General features: G+C 35.8%; 1 protein-coding gene across 2 annotated transcripts; it reads left to right on the plus strand.

Moving 5' to 3' along the window:
* Window positions 1-399: 399 nt before the first annotated feature.
* LOC125056071 (5-formyltetrahydrofolate cyclo-ligase) lies at window positions 400-19,081 on the plus strand. 2 transcript variants are annotated; one of them, XM_047658963.1, is made up of 5 exons: window positions 400-536; window positions 1,171-1,292; window positions 3,712-3,964; window positions 4,974-5,098; window positions 18,869-19,081. In XM_047658963.1, the coding sequence occupies exons 1-5, from the start codon at window positions 461-463 to the stop codon at window positions 18,965-18,967; spliced, it is 675 nt and encodes a 224-aa protein (XP_047514919.1). In that variant the 5' UTR covers window positions 400-460; the 3' UTR covers window positions 18,968-19,081. The 2 variants fall into 2 exon arrangements, with proteins under 2 accessions (XP_047514919.1, XP_047514930.1); XM_047658974.1 differs by having other exon boundaries at window positions 492-629.
* Window positions 19,082-19,586: the final 505 nt, after the last annotated feature.

A 19,586-nucleotide genomic window follows, 5' to 3' on the forward strand; every position in this document is an offset into this window, starting at 1 on the left:
TAATTAACACTACTAAAATTTATAGTTTCAGTTTATATAATGTATCATATAATATGATTTATTAATAATTTATCACCTATTGCGCATATAATAATCGATCATTTGTCGTAAAGACTGTAACTGGAAAATATGCAAGTGCTAAGTAGGTAACTTTTAGATTAAGTTTTCGTACTACGTAGTTCTAATTGCAAATTAAGTTTCGTCGTTAGATGACGTCATTAGGGTTTACAGGCATAGTGTATAGTGAAAATATAATAAATAATAATAATTATTAACATGTATTCTAGTTAAATAATTTGATGTATTAGCAGTTGTGTGAACACGTGTTTTTAAAGAAAATAAGTAGATGGCGCTGTATTAAATTCAATATTTTATAAAAGTTCTTAGATTCTTCCACAGATGGCGCTATCAGACCGGTTTAGCGTTCTCGTTCATTCAAATTTGTTATTTATGTAAAGAAATGACGATAAAGTTGTATCGTGTGTTATCTCAGTTTCGTTCCACAAACGTTAATGATATTCCGCGCAGAACTGTCGGTAAGATTGCTTAATTTCATATTAAATACTGTATTTTACGTAATATTTTATTAGTCGCCTATTTCTTAGAAAAAAACGAGCCTCAACGCAGCGGTAAGTTTTACGATTTTAACCTGTTTATGAACTTGTAAACATTGAGAAATGTGTATTTATCTATTACTTCACAATCTATATAACTAGTATTAAAAAGATTTATCGGATCGGATCACGTAGGTCTTACTTATAAATAATTTAAATTCAATTATATCGAGAAATTATACAGCACGTTAGCTTCTAGTTAATTAAACGAAATTAGCTGTCATTTCACGCCCAGTTTAAGTGACAATAAAAATGGAAACAGACACTGGTAAACGTCACAAACAGATTTTTGTCATAATATGATACGAAGCTGACATATTACGCACTCGTCAAATTGAATGGTCTTATAAAAATAAATATAAAAATGTTATTACGCATTGCAATTGCGACTTTAGTACATTCAAATTAGGGTGAAATTAGCTTGAACATGAACATAGGAATTGGAAGCATGTTTACAAAAGATTCTCTTGATTAGTCTCTCAATAATATAGCTGCTATTTTAGAGTGATAGATACTGGTTCCAGATCCAATGCTTAAACATTTAATCTTACTTCAGGCAAAATGAGCGCCCGAACCCCGGATCCAGCAAAGGTTGAGCTTCGCAAGCAGATAGCTGATGCAATTGCCAAAATGACTACAGAAGAAAAAGAAAGACAATCAAAAATTGTATTTAATAAGGTAACTATAGATTATTTAAAGACTAAGTCAAAATCTTGACATTATCATTTTTTTATGCGACAGAGTCTTCTAAACTGATATCTTTAACGTCATCGACTCCACGCCTTTTCCTGGTACCTGTACTCGTTCGGCATTATCCCCGCCGGCACCGCATTTCACCTAGGACAGTAGGTACTTCAACCTGGGCCAGCGCTTGCAACTCTATAGAGCGCAAATTCGGGCTCACATAGAGTACTGTTCTCACCTCTAGTCTCCTCAGTACCAGCTCCTTCAACTTGACCATCTTCAACGAAGAGCGATTTAAATCGACGATCAGTCACTTTCCGAGCAGCTCGATCGATTTGCGTAGAGGTGTGGGGTCTCTTTGCATCTTCTACCATGGAGTATTCAGGGGAGCCACCTGCCCATTTGCCACCTGTTATGTTATAAAAAAAATCTTGAACAACTTTCAGCAGAAATCAAGTTTTTGACGTGACAAAGTCTAATAAATCGATGAACACCGGCTGCAAAAGCATGACACATTGTCCCGTTACGCTCATTGTACGCTTGCGCCGCGCCTTTATTTCATCCACTCGATTGACCTATGCGTGACTCCTTCTTTGTATCCATACAAAATAGTGATAATTCAATAAAAGATTCAACTTTATTCATAAAAGTATGCAATAATTTCATCTATGTTTTGTTATGACTTTGTCACGTTAAACTATGGTCCGTAAACGGACTTTACAAACTACCATTGTTTTTTATAAATAAATCGCTGATCCTATATATATCTTGTTGTATACTACGAAAGTTTAAAATAACAACGACTTATCACTCATAAATTAACCTCTGTATATTATGGTGATGTTATTATTGTGTTATTTTCCTTGTGACAACTGTAATAATTGATTTTATTTGCGCAATTATCAAGATTAACTGATACACTATTTTCATATAATCCGTTAGGCAGGTACGGTTCCTGGGTCATCGGGGTGCTTTAGGATTTTATTTTTACTCTATACACTCGCGTACAACAATAGAATATAAGCAAGAAAATATAGAAATAATGATTTTAATTGCTATGTAACGAACGTCTGGCTATGCTCTTGGGGCGTAACTCCGACGGTTTAGGAAATCCCCTCGCTTGTTAAACTAAGAAAGCCAGAGTGAGCATAATGTACTGCCTTTACTCGTACAAAGCGTAAGTAACCAGTTAGCTGGTTCACATGATGAATATCCCGGAAATCCAGGTTTCGATAATGATCCACTGACGCTACAGCCCCCAATTGTTCTTGATTCCTTGGGTATGTTCCGATATACACTGCGACCACTGTACAGAGTACCGTCAATTTAGTATACTGTGAAACCGTTTCTCTATAGCCAGCTATACTGGTTACAATTTAAAACGGAACGCAGTCCAGTATACTAGTCAGCTTCGTTTTTCGACACAGTTTTCAAATTAGTGCATCAAAGTTTTTCAATTCAACAAGAAAAACTATTATTGGAGTGTTATCGCATTAAAAAAATCTATATTAATATTAACTGTCAATTGAATTAATACTACAAAGAAAGTAAGTTAGAATTTTAAATGTTTGTTATTAAACTGTAAGTTATATCAGCCGTTAGGCATTCAAGTGGTTTTGATTGATCACGTGATCAAAGCACTGCGAGTACCTTACCTCGAAAACGCCAGTGCTCGCAGTAGAAGTATAGCGGGGATTTGTGACGTCATATATTTCCTAGGACGCTGCGGCTGTATACTGGCAGTCCATAGCGGAACAAATTTTTGAACAGTGGGAGCACTATACAGTACTCGCAGTGTATATCGGAACATACCCCTTATTGCACCAAATTTATTAATAAATACAGATAATGCAACTTTTTCTACAGCTGTCATACTTTTTGACATCCAACACCTTTTGTCTTCAGTCACCGTGACCACGCACGCTGTAAAGCACGCGAAACGTCGGATAAATTTAAAATTATGTTTAATAATTGTAAATTTATAATAATACATAACTTTAATCCGGTTAGAAAGTTTTTTATTTAAATGTCATTAAAATATTAAAAGTGGCGAAAATTAATACGAATAATTAATTTAATTTATTTTATTTATTTCTTTGATAATAAAAACACGTGGAATTTACAAATCGTCATTTGAAATTTCAATAAATAATTTGGCATAAAATAAAAAATACTAATATATTTTCATAAATTCTCTTTACGAAATCTTAATTTTTCTCACTCTCTCTCTCAGTCGGTCTCAATCGCTCTCTCCCTTTTCTTCGACAAAAACGCTGCACATCTTCGTGACGTTCCGTTAAATTTTTACCCTCATGCGCCTAAAGGAGTCACTTCAAAAATTTATTTAGTAATATGTTCTTAAACTTTGAGTAAGGATCCAAGAGGACTGGCCCTCAACACAACCATTTTGCAGATAATCAACCACCCATACTACAAGACCGCGAACCGCGTCGCAATATTCATGAGCACAGATCAAGAAATAAACACAGCGCCCATTATATCCCACATCAAATCCCGTGGTGGTTCAGCCTTCGTGCCGCAGTATGCTGGTGGTATCATGAGAATGCTGAAGCTGGAGACGGGTGATGAGGATGCTATGCCGTTGACCAGGCATGGGATTGCCCAACACTCGAAGGACCAGAAACGGGAAGATGCTCTAGATGAGGGTGCGTTTCGAAGTTATTTTAGATTCAATAATTTTTTAGGTCTGGGCCTCAGATTTTTGTATCTGTTTCATGATCAATCTAACAGGCAAGTAGGTGATCAGCCTACTGTGTCTGACACACGCTGTCGACTTTTACGGTCTAAGACAAGCCGCTTTCCTCGTGATGTTTTCTTTTACCGTTCGAGCGAATGTTAAATGCGCACATAGAAAAAAATTCCATTGGTGCACAGCCGGGGATCGAACCAACGATATTAGAGATGAGAGTCACACGCTGAAGCCACTAGCCCAACATTGCACTAAAAGGTTATCATAACATAAATTCTACTTAACTAGAAAGAAGTTTATTCTCATTAAAAACATAAATGTCACTTACATAAGAAAAAAAATTATTAAAAATATATCACGCCACCGACGTAGGTACGTCTCTATTGCTATTGTCTTTCAAAAAACTTCTCTAACGTGTCCACTGCTACTATTTCCAGTATCTCAAAAGGCTTTTATTTTAGATACAGATCTCTGATACCATTCCCATATACGATTATCTTTAGACAATTCAATTGTAGGAAAGAGTCTTGTATCTTTTGCATTAAAAGTTCTTTAGAGTCAATTTAAGGTCTAACCAACAACGGACTTTTTGGACCAAATTGGACCTATGTCAGAAACTCGGGCGTAAAAATAACCTAAAATCGTTTCGGAGATATATTTTCAATTCAAAATCAGTTATTCATATAGGTAACACAATGTACACTTATGAACTTCAAAAAAATATATACATGTGTGAAATGCTTCTAATTTTACATATACTGCCAGTTCTCAAATCAAGGGCGTAGAACGGAAGAGAAGAACTGGCAATAAACTCTCCGCCACTCTTTTTAATCGCGAAGTTGTATTGCAGCTTAAATCTTGGCATCGTTGATATTATTTTGGAACATGGTAGCTTACAGGGTGTAACATACTGTATACGAACACCGCAGGATTTTTAGACAACTCTTTAATTGTACCCTTTTCAGGTTTGGATTTAATCATCGCTCCAGGGGTGGCGTTTTCTCTGGAAGGTGGTCGAGTTGGTCATGGCGGTGGCTACTACGACAGATACATAGCCAACTTGCGGTCTAATCCTAAGACTGCTCCTAAGGTACATCATTTATTTAAGGTTTTTTAAGTTGTTCGCATTAATACCTGCAGCTGAGTTTCATCATCGGACGTCAAGGCAGAATACAAAATACCATCCGTATTACCTTGACGTCCATCGTTCCACAACTGAGCATTTTTTAAGGCAATTTCAGATCCAGCTGCCCACTGAAGTATTTCCGAACCAATTCGACTTAGGGTCCTTCAAGTAAAGAACGTTACAATTCTTAAACGGCCGGCAGCGCCTTAAATATAAAAAAAAACGTGTGTACTTATATTATGTACAGTACCCGGCCATTTATAAGTCACATCGTGCTTAGATACTTTGTAGGTACTTTTGTACTATACTTGACTAAAAATATTAATTCTAATATTTATCTGAGGAAATATTTCAGACTTTTGTATTCACAAAGAGTATCATATGAATTTAGTTTACTAATAGACTTTTAAATTTTTTTTCTAAATAATTAATCGTAACGTTAGAAATAATTAAATAATCACTCACTTCGGCATCAATGGTTTTATCTCCCAACCTACATCTAATAGAACTACTCGTACATATTATGTAGCCAGCGGCCGAAAAGGCTCTTTCTGCCTCTACACTTGTTGGCTCTACACTTATCGCACATCACTTTAAGTCGCACATCACTTTAAGTGTTGTCGCCTTTATATTTTTGCACTGACACGGATAGCTTCTTCTGTTTGCGATCACAAAATGATTAGAAGTCCAAATTACATACGGTACCCTAAAGAAGATCGCTGACATCGCGGCACGTGTATGGTCAACGTGCCGGCTTCAAGGAATTACTCTGCTGACACAGTGTTTACCGCGATTTAACATTTTAATTAAATAAAATATGTTTGCCACTCCGATTATATCTAGCATCGATAACGGATGTCATTTTGTAATTTAATTATAAGTTTAAATATAATAAATACCTAGCTAACTATTGGTTTTTTTTGGGAGTCCGGGCTGACGAAATCGTAATTGGCGCAGTCGGTAGGATACTTTCGGGGCTACTACGATCGTTATAAAGAAGATTTCCGGGGTCTAGATTCGACACCGCGCGCGGTCGTTCTAGCTGTCGCTCTTAAGCGTTCACCGAAATATCAAAGAACATTTGGAAGCAGCCGGGGCGTACTCAAACTTCAGTACAACGCAAAGAAAACCAGGGAAGTCGACGAGTTATGTGAGTACATTGAATTATTTTTCCATCAGTGTTGCTTTCTCCTCGTCACAATTTTCCGTCCTATGAAAAATAGTCCTGTGTCCTCCAGGCATAAAATTCGTAGGGATAGTTTAGTAGACTTGAATCGTCAATTAGGTATAGACTCGAATCGTCAATCAAGTGTAGACTCGAATCGTCAATTAGATTTAAATAATTTTCCTGAGAGCTCGAATTGCCCTCAAAGTTTAGACAGTAGGTTGAATTTAAGTTTTAGTAATTTAAAATATAAAATGGATCCTGATACAGTATATAAGGCTCTCCGCCCAGTTCCTGAATTTGACGGTAACCCACATATTCTCCCTAGATTTATTAGAATATGTGATCAGATCGTAATTCAATGCGTGAAGGACGAGTTAGGATATGAATTATCGAATTTATGTGTTATAAATGGCATTTTAAATAAAATTACTGGTTCCGCAGCTCGTACAATAAATTCAAATGGTATTCCTGAAAATTGGATAGGTATTAGGAATACTTTAATTAATAATTTTTCTGACCAGAGGGATGAGACCGCACTATACAATGACTTAGCATTAGCGACACAGTGTAATGAGACTCCACAGGAATTTTATGACAAATGCCAAAACCTTTTTAGCACTATAATGTCTTATGTATCGTTGCACGAGACATTAGAGACAACTATAGAAGCTAAGAGAATTTTATATCGAAAATTAACTTTGCAAGCGTTTGTAAGAGGTTTAAAAGATCCTCTCGGGTCCAGAATCAGGTGTATGAGACCTGAAACAATTGAGAAGGCTTTGGAATTTGTCCAGGATGAACTTAATGTTATGTACTTGCAGCAGCGAAATAATTTAGCAACAGATCTGAAGAAACCATTATTACCATTAACACCACACAACTCACACCAACAATTTACACAGCCTAAATTTCCTCCTATGAATAATAATTTTAATTCTCCTAAATTTTTACCCGGACCTAGTTGGCATAAACCTAATTTTAATCCCCAATTTAATAGTCATCAGCGCATGCCTATGCAACCAACGCGTACTCAGCAAATGTTCCGAGCACCATTGCCTAATAATAACAGTGGTTTTAGAATACCTAACAGGAACCCTCCACAGAATAATTCTGGCCCTAAGCCTATGAGTGGAGTGAGTCATTTTGTGACAAAACCTTTACCACCTAGAATTCCCGGTCATGATTGGCAAAAATTCGGCAATCCTCTTCCATCTAATTACTTTAAGTTTAGAGAAGTTAATTTTAATGAATTTAATGATTATAATGATTATGAATACGACAATGATTATGTTGACTATAATTATTGTAATACTGACTATGACTATAATGACTATTATGGACAATACTCTTATTGTGAACCAGATAATTATCAGTACTATGAACAACAAGATTTACCACCAATAGAGGATACTCGCTATGATAATAACATGCCTAGTACTAGTAAAGACATTGAACCAAGACATTCCAAAGGTAGGAAAAGTCAGGATTTTCAACAGAGCCATCGAAAATCCCCACCAGAATAGAATTAAATATACAATCAAAAAAAGAATTACCTTATATCAAAATTAACAATCCACCTTTAAAACTTCTTATTGATACCGGAGCAAACCAATCATTCATAAGTCCTGAAGCAGTAGATAAATATTTCAGTAATATTCCAAAAATGTACGATCCTTTTGAAGTTACTAATTCTAGATTAACAAGTGTTCATGAACACTCAATATCAATTCCTAGTTTTCCTGAATTTAATGAGACTAAAAATATAAAATTATTTATCTATAAATTTCATAATTATTTTGATGGTTTGATAGGATTAGATTTATTAGAAAACTGTAGAATCGATTTTAAAGACGATATACTAATCACTGACAATGCAAAAATCCCTCTATTGCGTTATAAATGTAAAAAATACACAGAACAAATAATACCAGCGAAATCATCTCGTTTAGTTGGTATACCGATACATCATGACGATGGTGACGTGTTTATACCAGAACAAATAATAAGTAATTGCATTATTCACGAATGCATTACTAATGTAACTGATCGGACTGGTATAGTAGAAGTTGAAAACATGACAGACGAAGACATTGTATTTCCAATAGACAGACCTTTACAACTTGACTTATTTAACTTTGAAAGTTCTTATACTGAACTAGACTCAGACAGGGTAAACCAAGTTTTAGATAGACTTAGAACTGACCATTTAAATAGTGAGGAACGAGTTAATTTAGAAACCCTATGTAAGCGCTACGCTGACATATTTTACATTGAAGGTGAACCATTAACCTTCACTAATAAAATCAAACACAGTATTAGAACTCATGATGAAAACCCAGTCTATACTAAAAGTTACCGATATCCTTTTGTACATCGTCAAGAAGTTAGGGAACAGATAAGTAAAATGCTAGAACAAGGGATAATACGACCTTCTGACTCTGCTTGGAGCTCACCCATTTGGGTAGTCCCAAAGAAAGCTGATGCATCTGGTAGACAAAAATGGCGACTTGTAGTGGACTTTAGGAAGTTAAACGACAAGACTATTGACGATAAATACCCTATTCCAAACATCACTGACGTTTTAGACAAATTAGGTAGGTGTCAGTATTTTACGACTCTTGACCTTGCATCTGGCTTTTACCAAGTCGAGATGAATCCTGAAGACATACCGAAGACAGCATTTAACGTAGAACACGGTCATTTTGAATTTCTACGCATGCCAATGGGACTCAAAAATTCACCTTCGACATTTCAGCGTGTAATGGATAACATCCTTAAGGGTTTACAAAATGAGATATGTTTAGTGTACCTTGATGACATCATAGTTTTTAGCACATCTTTGCAGGAGCATATAATTAATTTAGAAAAAGTATTTAACAGACTGAGAGAGTCCAATTTTAAGATCCAGATGGACAAATCTGAATTTTTAAAACTTGAAACCGCTTACCTTGGTCATATAATTAGTAATGAAGGTATTAAACCGAACCCCGATAAAATTAGAGCCATAGAAAATTATCCTTTACCTAAAACAACAAAGGAAATTAAGCAATTTTTAGGACTATTAGGTTATTATAGGAAGTTCATACCTGACTTTGCACGACTAACGAAACCGATGACTAAATGTCTTAAAAAGACTAACAAAATAACTTTAGACTCTGACTATATCAAATGTTTTGAGAAATGCAAAACCTTACTTACTAACGATCCTATTTTACAATATCCCGACTTTAACAAAGAGTTCATTCTGACAACAGACGCCTCCAACGTAGCTTTAGGGGCAGTACTTTCACAAGGCACAGTAGGCTCTGACAAACCGATCTGTTATGCTTCTAGAACATTGAGTGACAGTGAATTGAATTACAGTACTATCGAAAAAGAACTTTTGGCAATAGTTTGGGCAACTAAGTATTTTAGACCCTATTTGTTTGGTAGGAAATTCAAAATTATTACAGACCATAAACCACTCCAGTGGATTATGAATTTGAAGGAACCGAACTCGAGACTGACGCGATGGCGACTTAAATTGAGTGAGTTTGACTATACAGTGATTTACAAAAAAGGAAAATATAATACCAACGCTGACGCTTTATCCCGTGTACAAATTAATAATGAGGAAATAGAATCACTCCTTAAAGAATGTGGTATAGATGTGTCAGTAAGACCAGAACCACCTGGATCTACCACTGTAACAGCACACACATCCGCTGAAAATCCTATCCTTGAAATACCTATCACAGATGAACCACTTAACAAATTCCATAGACAGGTTTGTTTGACTATAGTAGGTGACATTAAAAGAAGACCGAATGTTACTAAACCTTTTGATACCCATACGCGTACGCATATACAAGTCTCAGAGTCTTCATTAGAACAAGATGTCATAAATGCAATAAAAGAATTTGTCAATCCTAAAATAAAGACTGCTATTAAAATAACTCCACCATTAGGTATGTATTCGATAATCCCAATCTTACAAAATAACTTTAAATGTAACTCTATGCATCTGGTTTTAGTAAAAACCGAGTTAGAAGATGTTAAGGAGTATTTACGGCAGCAAGAAATAATTAAACACTATCATGAAGGTAAAACTAACCATAGAGGTATCAATGAATGTTATTTAGCCTTATCACGTCGTTATTACTGGCCTAAAATGAGGGAAGAAATTACTAAATACATAAATGAATGTACAATTTGCGGACAAACTAAATATGATAGAAATCCAATTAGACCACAGTTTAACATAGTACCACCTGCAACAAAGCCTTTTGAGATAGTTCATATGGACCTATTCACAGCGCAAGCTGAAAAATATCTTACCTTTGTAGATTCTTTTTCAAAATACGGCCAAGCATATCACTTACGAGATGGTACAGCTATAAGTATCATTCAAGGTCTATTACATTTCAGTACTCATCATGGACTACCTTTGACTATTGTGACAGATAACGGGACTGAGTTCACTAATCAACTTTTCGCAGAATTTGTTAGACTTCATAAAATTAATCATCATAGAACACTAGCTCATTCGCCTAATGACAACGGAATTATTGAAAGATTCCATTCTTCCTTACTAGAACACCTTCGTATCCTTTGCCTGAAAAATAAAGATGAACCCACGATAAATCAAATACCTTATGCAATCCTAGCTTATAACAGTTCAGTACATAGTTTCACCAAATGTAGACCACACGATATCATTAGAGGTCATTTTGATCCTAGAGACCCTTTAGATCTTAATTTAGCTGAACACCTTATGCAACAATATATTATAACTCATAGAGACCAAATGAAGACAGTATATGAAATGATTAGCGAAGCTACAACTATTGACCGTACGAATTTAATGACTAATAGAAATAAAAATCGTGAGCCAGAAACTGAATATGTACCCGATCAGCAGGTTTTTATTAAGAACCCCTTAGCAAGTAGACAAAAGTTAGCACCACGATACACTCACGACACAGTTCTTGCAGATCTACCCATACACATTTACACTTCAAAGAAAAAGGGACCTGTTGCTAAATGTCGCTTGAAACGAGTACCAAAGTCATCAAAATTGTTACAGGTACCGACTAATACTGATAATGACAATGACGAAGGCAGCAGAGATAAAACTTGAGACTCTTGACAATGGACCTGGACTTTTACCCTTTAAACTTGGTCAAGCTAAGCTAATATCTCATTATCATACCTTTATACAATATTTAGAACTTTCAGAACTAGAGAATCGTATTAATTCTATAAATGAACAGTTAGACTATTTTAAAATTCAACTAGATAATACTACTTTGCCTATATATGAAATTCAGATTGATTATCTTTATACTAAGTTGTCAAAAATAGATTCGCAATTAAAAACCTTGGAACCTTCTAAAGTAAAAAGGGGACTTATTAATGGATTAGGATCATTAATTAAAAGTCTTACAGGTAATTTAGATCATGAAGATGCTGAAAGATTTAATAAAGCTATAGAGTTATTAGAAGCAAATGAAAATAAATTAGTTTCTGAGTTAAATGATCATATAAGTATTAATAAAAATTGGACGAGCCAATATTCGCAACTTATTAGTAATTTAGCGGAAAACCAAATCAAAATCAATGAAACACTGAAATTAGTTATGGATAAGCATTATCTTTTTGAAGTTAAGTTTGCTAAATTCGCTCAATTATTAGCTATTATTACTGAAAATACAGATGATTTATATTTAGAGCTAATTAGAATAGAGAATATTTTAGGATTTATACGTGCAGCGAGCACGCATCATAGTATGATAAGCATAGATAACTTAGAATACATGATAGGTAGATTAAGAGAAATATATAGTAATAATGAAATCTTAGATATTGATTTGAGAGAATATTATAATCTTATAAAACCAGGTAGTTATTTCATAGGTAAGAGAATTGTTATAATTTTTAAAATTCCTATAATATCTAAAGATAGTTACGACTTATTTAGGCTTGCCATTGTTCCTAATAAATTCCAACAGACCTTTATACCTATACATCCTTTCATAGCAACCAATGGGAAATATTTCATGTATTTGCAAACCGAATGCCCGAAAGTTGGCGAATACCTTCTCTGTGAGAAAAGCACAAATTATTACCAGCCACAAGAACACGCAGATTGTATCCAGAGTATCATCATTCATCAATCTTTAGATAAATCATGTAGCCCCACTGAAGTCTCCATTACAAGACAAGCTATGGAACAACTGGATGATAGACACTATACTATTGTCTTCCCAAAGCCTACGAATGTCGAACTTCAATGTGAACGGCAGGAATATGTATCCTTATCTGGCAGCTACTTAGCAACAATTCCCCATGAATGTTCATTACGAACAGATACCTTTAAGATAACCAATAGCGAAGATGAAGTCAAGGGACAGCCGCTGAAGATCACTGAGATACGAAGTAATTTCACTGAAGTTCAAAATAACGAGATTCCACATATAACTCTAAATTCTTTAAATCTCGATAACTTACATCATCTGGAAAACAGAATTATGCTACAGAATCCCATACGTCTTGCCCACTTTGATTCTTCACTGTACCATACAACGTTGCCCCTCTATGCACTTGTATCTGGTATAGTTATAATTTTCCTTGCCTATATTCTTCGACGATACCTGCGAAAGAACCCTACTACACCAGAAGAAGAACCAAGAAGCAACCCTATATATGCTGTTCCTGATTCTGAAAAACCTGGAGTACCAGCAACATTTTCCCTCAAAGTGCTCAAATAGTTGCTGTTCTGAGGGTGGAGGAATTACATACGGTACCCTAAAGAAGATCGCTGACATCGCGGCACGTGTATGGTCAACGTGCCGGCTTCAAGGAATTACTCTGCTGACACAGTGTTTACCGCGATTTAACATTTTAATTAAATAAAATATGTTTGCCACTCCGATTATATCTAGCATCGATAACGGATGTCATTTTGTAATTTAATTATAAGTTTAAATATAATAAATACCTAGCTAACTATTGGTTTTTTTTGGGAGTCCGGGCTGACGAAATCGTAATTTCCATGTAAACAAGATGTACAGTATGGCTCCGCTCCAAACTTAAACTTAAGTGATACTAGCACTATTGATGACAACATTACTCAACGTTCGAAGCGAAGGCGGTGCGAATGTGGTGGAGTTTCGGAAGAGTCAAAAATCGATAAATTCTTAAACACGATTAATATGTGGCGACAGGAAACTGATGAGAAATTCTCAGAAATAAAAACGTACGTGCAGGATGTTGTGCGACAAAACACAGAAATTCTGGCTTCGCAGAGTGAAACAGAAAAATCTATAGAATTTTTGTCGCAAAAGTATGATGACTTGCTGTTACAATTGAGTTCACATCAAAAACAAACACAATCTTTCCTTGAGCGTGTAACTAAGGTTGAAGACACAACAGAGGATATGGACCGTCGTTCTAGGCTGAGCTCCCTGGAAATTCGTAACATCCGGCTGGCAAACAGAACTCTGTCTCAGGATGAGCAGATATCTGTTGTCACTCGGCTTTTCAAGGAGATATCGGTGGAAGTCTCGTTGTCTGAGATATTTGATATCCGCCGTGTCCCGTCAAAGTCTGATAGTATCACTCTGGTATGCACCCTGAATTCAGTTATTACGAGGGGAAGAATTCTGAAGGCTTTCAAAGAACATAACAGAGGCAGTAACAAACTCAACTCCACCATCGTCGGTGGTCCGCAACATCCGATTTACATCGCCGAGCATCTGACGGCACAGGCACGCCGCCTATACTATCTAGCTCGAGAATACGCCAAGACGGAAAAATATAAGTATTGCTGGACTTCCGGAGGCCGAGTGCTGCTGAGGCAGGCAGACCACACCAAACTCATTGTTGTTACTAATGAAAGTCAGCTGGTTGGCCCCCAGCCAAAAAACTAGATCCTTGCGACGTATTTCCGTCTTTGTTTATGATTAGATTTAGTTTTTTAATTACTATGATATTAGTACTAGGTAAAATCATTGTTTGTAACTGTGCTATAGTGCCGACGCGCCTTTACATATGTATTATATTATATTTTATATTTCCTCATATAATATACCTATATAATTTAGCATTTCTGATAGTATTTGGTTCCTTAGGCTCAATTTTCAAATATTATTCTAGAGTTGTTACTCACGTAATTAATTTCATACCTCTTTATTCACACACAAATATTGTAGACACTTTTCTCTTATACATAATCTATGACTATCTCACTGATATATACTATTTAAATTGTACTCTAATTCCAATGCGTGCATATATCCTTAAGTTTAGTAAACCTGTGCTTGCACTCATTGACCTTACACTGCTATTCCCATTTAATAACTGTATTGTGCTAGCAAATTGGTTACTTTTAGTTACTCAAGGCTTCAAAATTCGATCGTAATAATAGACAATTATTAAACAACATCGATAATCTATCGGTTGCTTCAAGCCATTGCTGTGATCCACATGAAGTCCGAAACTATTTACCTAAACATAATAAAGTCCTAAATATTATAACGCAAAATATTCGGAGCTTATCGGCAAATTTCGCGAACTTTGAAATTTTACTTACACATTTTCATACTATCCCGGATATTATCATTCTCACTGAATGTTTTCTAGAAAGCAACCCGGTAATACCAACCATAAAAGGTTTCTCCAGCATCTCTTCCTGTAACCCAGTTAATAAAAATGACGGAGTCCTGGTTTACTATAAAAATTGTATTACAGGCATCTCAATTGAAGAACCCTCTGTAGCAGAAGCCAGCGTTCTCTTAATTAAACTTAATATTGATACTGCAATTTTAGGTATTTATCGACCAAGTGCTTTCAAAAATAAAACGAACTTTATTAACTCTCTAAATACCTTGCTAGAATCTCTTAAAAGTTTCAAAAATATAATAATCTTAGGTGACATAAATATTGATATTACTCCAGAGAATCTTAACCAAGAAGCTGAAGATTATCTCAACATGTTGGTTTACCATGGGCTTCTCCCAACTCATACCTTCCCTACTCGTTTTCCTTCTTCTACGTGTCTTGATCACGGTATTCTTAAATCACCTCTTACTGCTCTTACTCTTGTCATCAATTCTTCAATCACTGATCATAGTTCAGTAGTAATGTCCTTAGATATAAAGAAACGCTACTCTGCTCCTACTCGATCTATCAAAAAAGTGGATCATGATAGCCTCTCACAGTCTCTCCTGAATACAGATTTTTCAGCTGTTCTCAATAACACTGACTGTGAAGAAGCAACCAACAATTTGATAGAAATTCTTCAATCAGTTATCTCTATGCACACCTCCGTAATGACTCGCTCTCACCGCACTAAAATCATCAAGCCATGGATGACCCCAGGCTTACTTAAATGTATACGTAATAGAGATAGAATGCATTACAAACTAAAAAAGCAACCTGAAAATGATATTCTGCGTAAAACATACTACAGATACCGGAACTTCTGTAATAGTCTACTGAAGAAATTAAAAAAGAATTATGAAAAAGGTCTACTACTAAATGCAGGAACTAACACCAAAAAACTTTGGACAGCTATAAAAGACGTTAGTAATCTTAATAAAAAACATGATAGACCAAGTGACCTCCTAAAATGTAGAGCGAATCCAAAAGACTCAACAAACCATGTTAACTCTCACTTTGTGGGTATCGGAAAATCGCTTGCCTTAAATATACAATCCAATCATCAACACGACTCTCCACCTCCATTACGGCCAAATCCTCCTTTTCCTCTCCAATCATTCGTCATGCTCGACACTTCTATTGAAGAAGTCGAAATCACTATAAATTCCTTGAAAGAAAGCTGTGCTGCAGGTTGGGACAACATCACGTCTGCCATACTTAAACGCAACCTTAAAATATTAGCTACACCAATCGCCCATGTATGTAACTTAAGTATGCGTACGGGAATCTTCCCATCCGCTTTTAAAAAGGCAATAGTGCATCCCATTTTCAAATCCGGCAACCGTGGCAGTGTCGACAACTATCGCCCCATCTCTATTCTGTCAGCACTGTCCAAGATCCTTGAACGCCTAATAAACAAACGTCTCGTTAGTTATCTGGAAGATAAACAATTACTTTCTCCGAACCAATTCGGTTTCAGAGCTAAAAGATCTTCATCGGATGCCATCCATGAATTAACCGATCACATAGTTGGGAACTTGGACAGCCATAGGAAGTGTCTGGGCATATTCTTAGACCTCGCGAAGGCATTCGACACTGTCTCGGCCCAAATCCTTCTACAGAAACTGGAAGCGCTTGGAGTGAGAGGAGTTCAACTTTCCTTATTTAAAAGTTACCTCAGCGGTCGGAGTCAATGTGTAGTGGTAGATGGCCATGTCAGCTCTTACCTTCCAGTGGAATTCGGAGTCCCCCAGGGCAGCATTCTTGGTCCTACGCTGTTCCTAGTGTACATGAATGATCTGTGCTCCCTGAAAATACCTAATTGCAAATTGGTCTCTTACGCCGACGATACTGCTCTTGTTTTCTCTGCAAAAAGCTGGAGGGAAGCTTTCTCTTATGCACAGACCGGATTTGATATCGTTTCGTGTTGGCTGCGCCAAAATTTATTAACTCTTAATATAGAGAAAACTTGCTATCTTACCTTCTCCATATATACTCCTCCCATAGCCTTAATCCCGTACTCCTTAACTGCCCATACACATTCTTCTGTTCCTTCTGTTCCATGCTCTTGCGCTACATTGAAGAGAGGTTGTACGGTTAAGTATCTTGGCATCACACTAGATAGTCGACTCACGTTTCAGGCCCATCTTATGAATATGTGTGGTAGAGTCCGCAAACTCATGTTTATCTTTAAGAAAATTCGTCATGTTGCCGAGCCTCATATAGTCAGAATGATGTATTTAGCATTATGTCAATCTGTTTTATTATATGCTATCACCACTTGGGGTGGTGCAGCCAAAACCCATCTGCTGTCCCTGGAACGTGCCCAGAGGGCTCTTCTAAAAGTTTGCTTATTCAAACCCATTCTTTTCCCTACTTTCACCCTCTATCAGGAAGCTCAGATACTTACAGTACGTCAACTGTTCATCCTAAACACAGCCCTCAAACAGCATCACGAACATAAACCTAGTCCTTCTTCCTCTCGATCTGCTCGCCGCCCACCCCCTGTTCACCTTCCTTCTCTCTACACTGCCTTTTCCCACCGCTTCTACTGTTACCTCGGCCCTTTTATTTACAACAAACTAAATCGCAAGCTGAATATTCACTTACTCTTATCCTTCAGTTGTAAAAAGAAGGTCACTGCCTACATACAAGGTCTCAACTATGAAGAGACTGAAAACTTAATCCAACCAATGGTCTAACCTACAATTTATAGCTTATTTTTGATTTACTATTTATTTTTATACTTATTTATGTACTGTTATCTATTTATCTAAGTACTAATATATATATATTTATCTAAGTACTAATATATATATATATATAATAATATATATAATAATTAGCACGGATGTTATATCGGCGCGATTGCACACCTACATATTTTAATTAGGTACCTCTTTTCTCCATGTTACATCTGTAAAATGTCCTTATTAATAATTTACTCTTGTTACTGGTTACTTTTTACACCATGTGGGGAGAGGCTGGTGGTCTGAGATACAAGCCCTGCTTAGTTCAGTCACCAGTCTCTCACAATCTTATAATGTTTCCTTGCGACAATATATCTGTTTCTTAATATTTAGTTAATATCAATGTAAGATTGTGGAGAAAAATAAAGATTTTTTTTTTTTTTTTTTGATAGTTAGTAAATAGTCGGCTGATGCTTGATATTGCGGGATCATGCAGAGCCTAAAATTTAACTGTACTTTGCTGGATTGCAATCCCTAGTATCCGATCTTGGTAAGGAAATATGAAACATGGTTAACTGTTACATAAACTTCTTCTAGTTTATAGAACAGAGGGCTAACGGGCAGGAGGCACCTGTTGTTAAGTGATACCATGGGCACTCAATACCAGATGGCTCGCGTATGTGTTACCGGCCTATTAAGAATTCGTACGCTCTTTTCTTGAAGGACCCTAGATCTTAAACATAGTTCATGAAAGTACAAAGTCTTATTAATGTATTGGATATGCTTTGAAGTAACGCCTTTAATCAGGACAAACTCAGGACAAATATTATCTATATTTTTTCTACTATTATTATTATTAAATTATTTTTCTTTTTTTGCGTCTGAGGCACAAACTAGCTGTTGTGGTCTCTGTCAGAATGACCAGCGCTGTGGAACACGTCTGCTTCACAGCATAATGCTGATCCAGGGCCTGTTTTAATCACAACATACACACATTACACACTTAAAATGTACCTTATTTAAAAAAAAAATGTTGTGTGTTCTTTCTTTTTTTTTGATTATTATTATTTTGTGTTTCTGTGTGTGTGTTTCTGTAGTAATAAATATTATGTCTATGTCTATGAAAAATCTGCTATGTCCACAGACTATGAGACTTCAGACATTATAACTAATTATTATGAAATATATGAAAACGTATTTGTTAAAAAAAATCTTTTCTGACGTGACTTTTCACAGGTGGTAGCTGTAGCTTTCAACTGTCAGGTTCTAGACAAGGTGCCGATGAATGACTTAGACCAAAAAATAGACGAAGTTGTCTATGCTGGAAGTGATTAAATTTTATTATATAAAAACATTGCTTCTGTATGTTATATAAGTTATGATAATTACGTGAAATCTGTTGCAAAACTGTACGAATAAATGTTTGTGTAATTAAACAAATAATTTTTATTCATATTTTATTATTAATGTAAACAAAGACTGATAAAAATTTAACAAAAATTTAATAGAAATTTGAATTTTGACGTAAGTGTAAAATAATTAATACATTTTTATATTGACATTAAAACTATATACATCTGGCACTTTTACAATTAAAACTAAATTCTTCATTATCACCTAAAACATTTATTGTGATGTTAGAGCTCCGACATTTATATATAGACCAATAATGATATATTGTTTTAACATATATGTATATAATGAAATTAATAGAGCTTCAGCATGCGACTCTCTGAGGTCGTAGATTCGATCTCCGGCTGCGCACCAATGGACTATGTGCGCATTTAACATTCGCTCGAACCGACCCAACAAGCCCACATGAGTCGGGCACAGGCTGATCCCCTATTAGATCACTTGACTATTAGATTGATCATAAACCAGGTACAGAAATCTGAGGCCCAGACCTAAAGAGGTTGTTGCGCCACTGATTTAAATATTTATATTTTATAATGTA

Source organism: Pieris napi, chromosome 2 (assembly GCF_905475465.1).
Source record: "Pieris napi chromosome 2, ilPieNapi1.2, whole genome shotgun sequence".
Classification (NCBI taxonomy): domain Eukaryota; kingdom Metazoa; phylum Arthropoda; class Insecta; order Lepidoptera; family Pieridae; genus Pieris; species Pieris napi.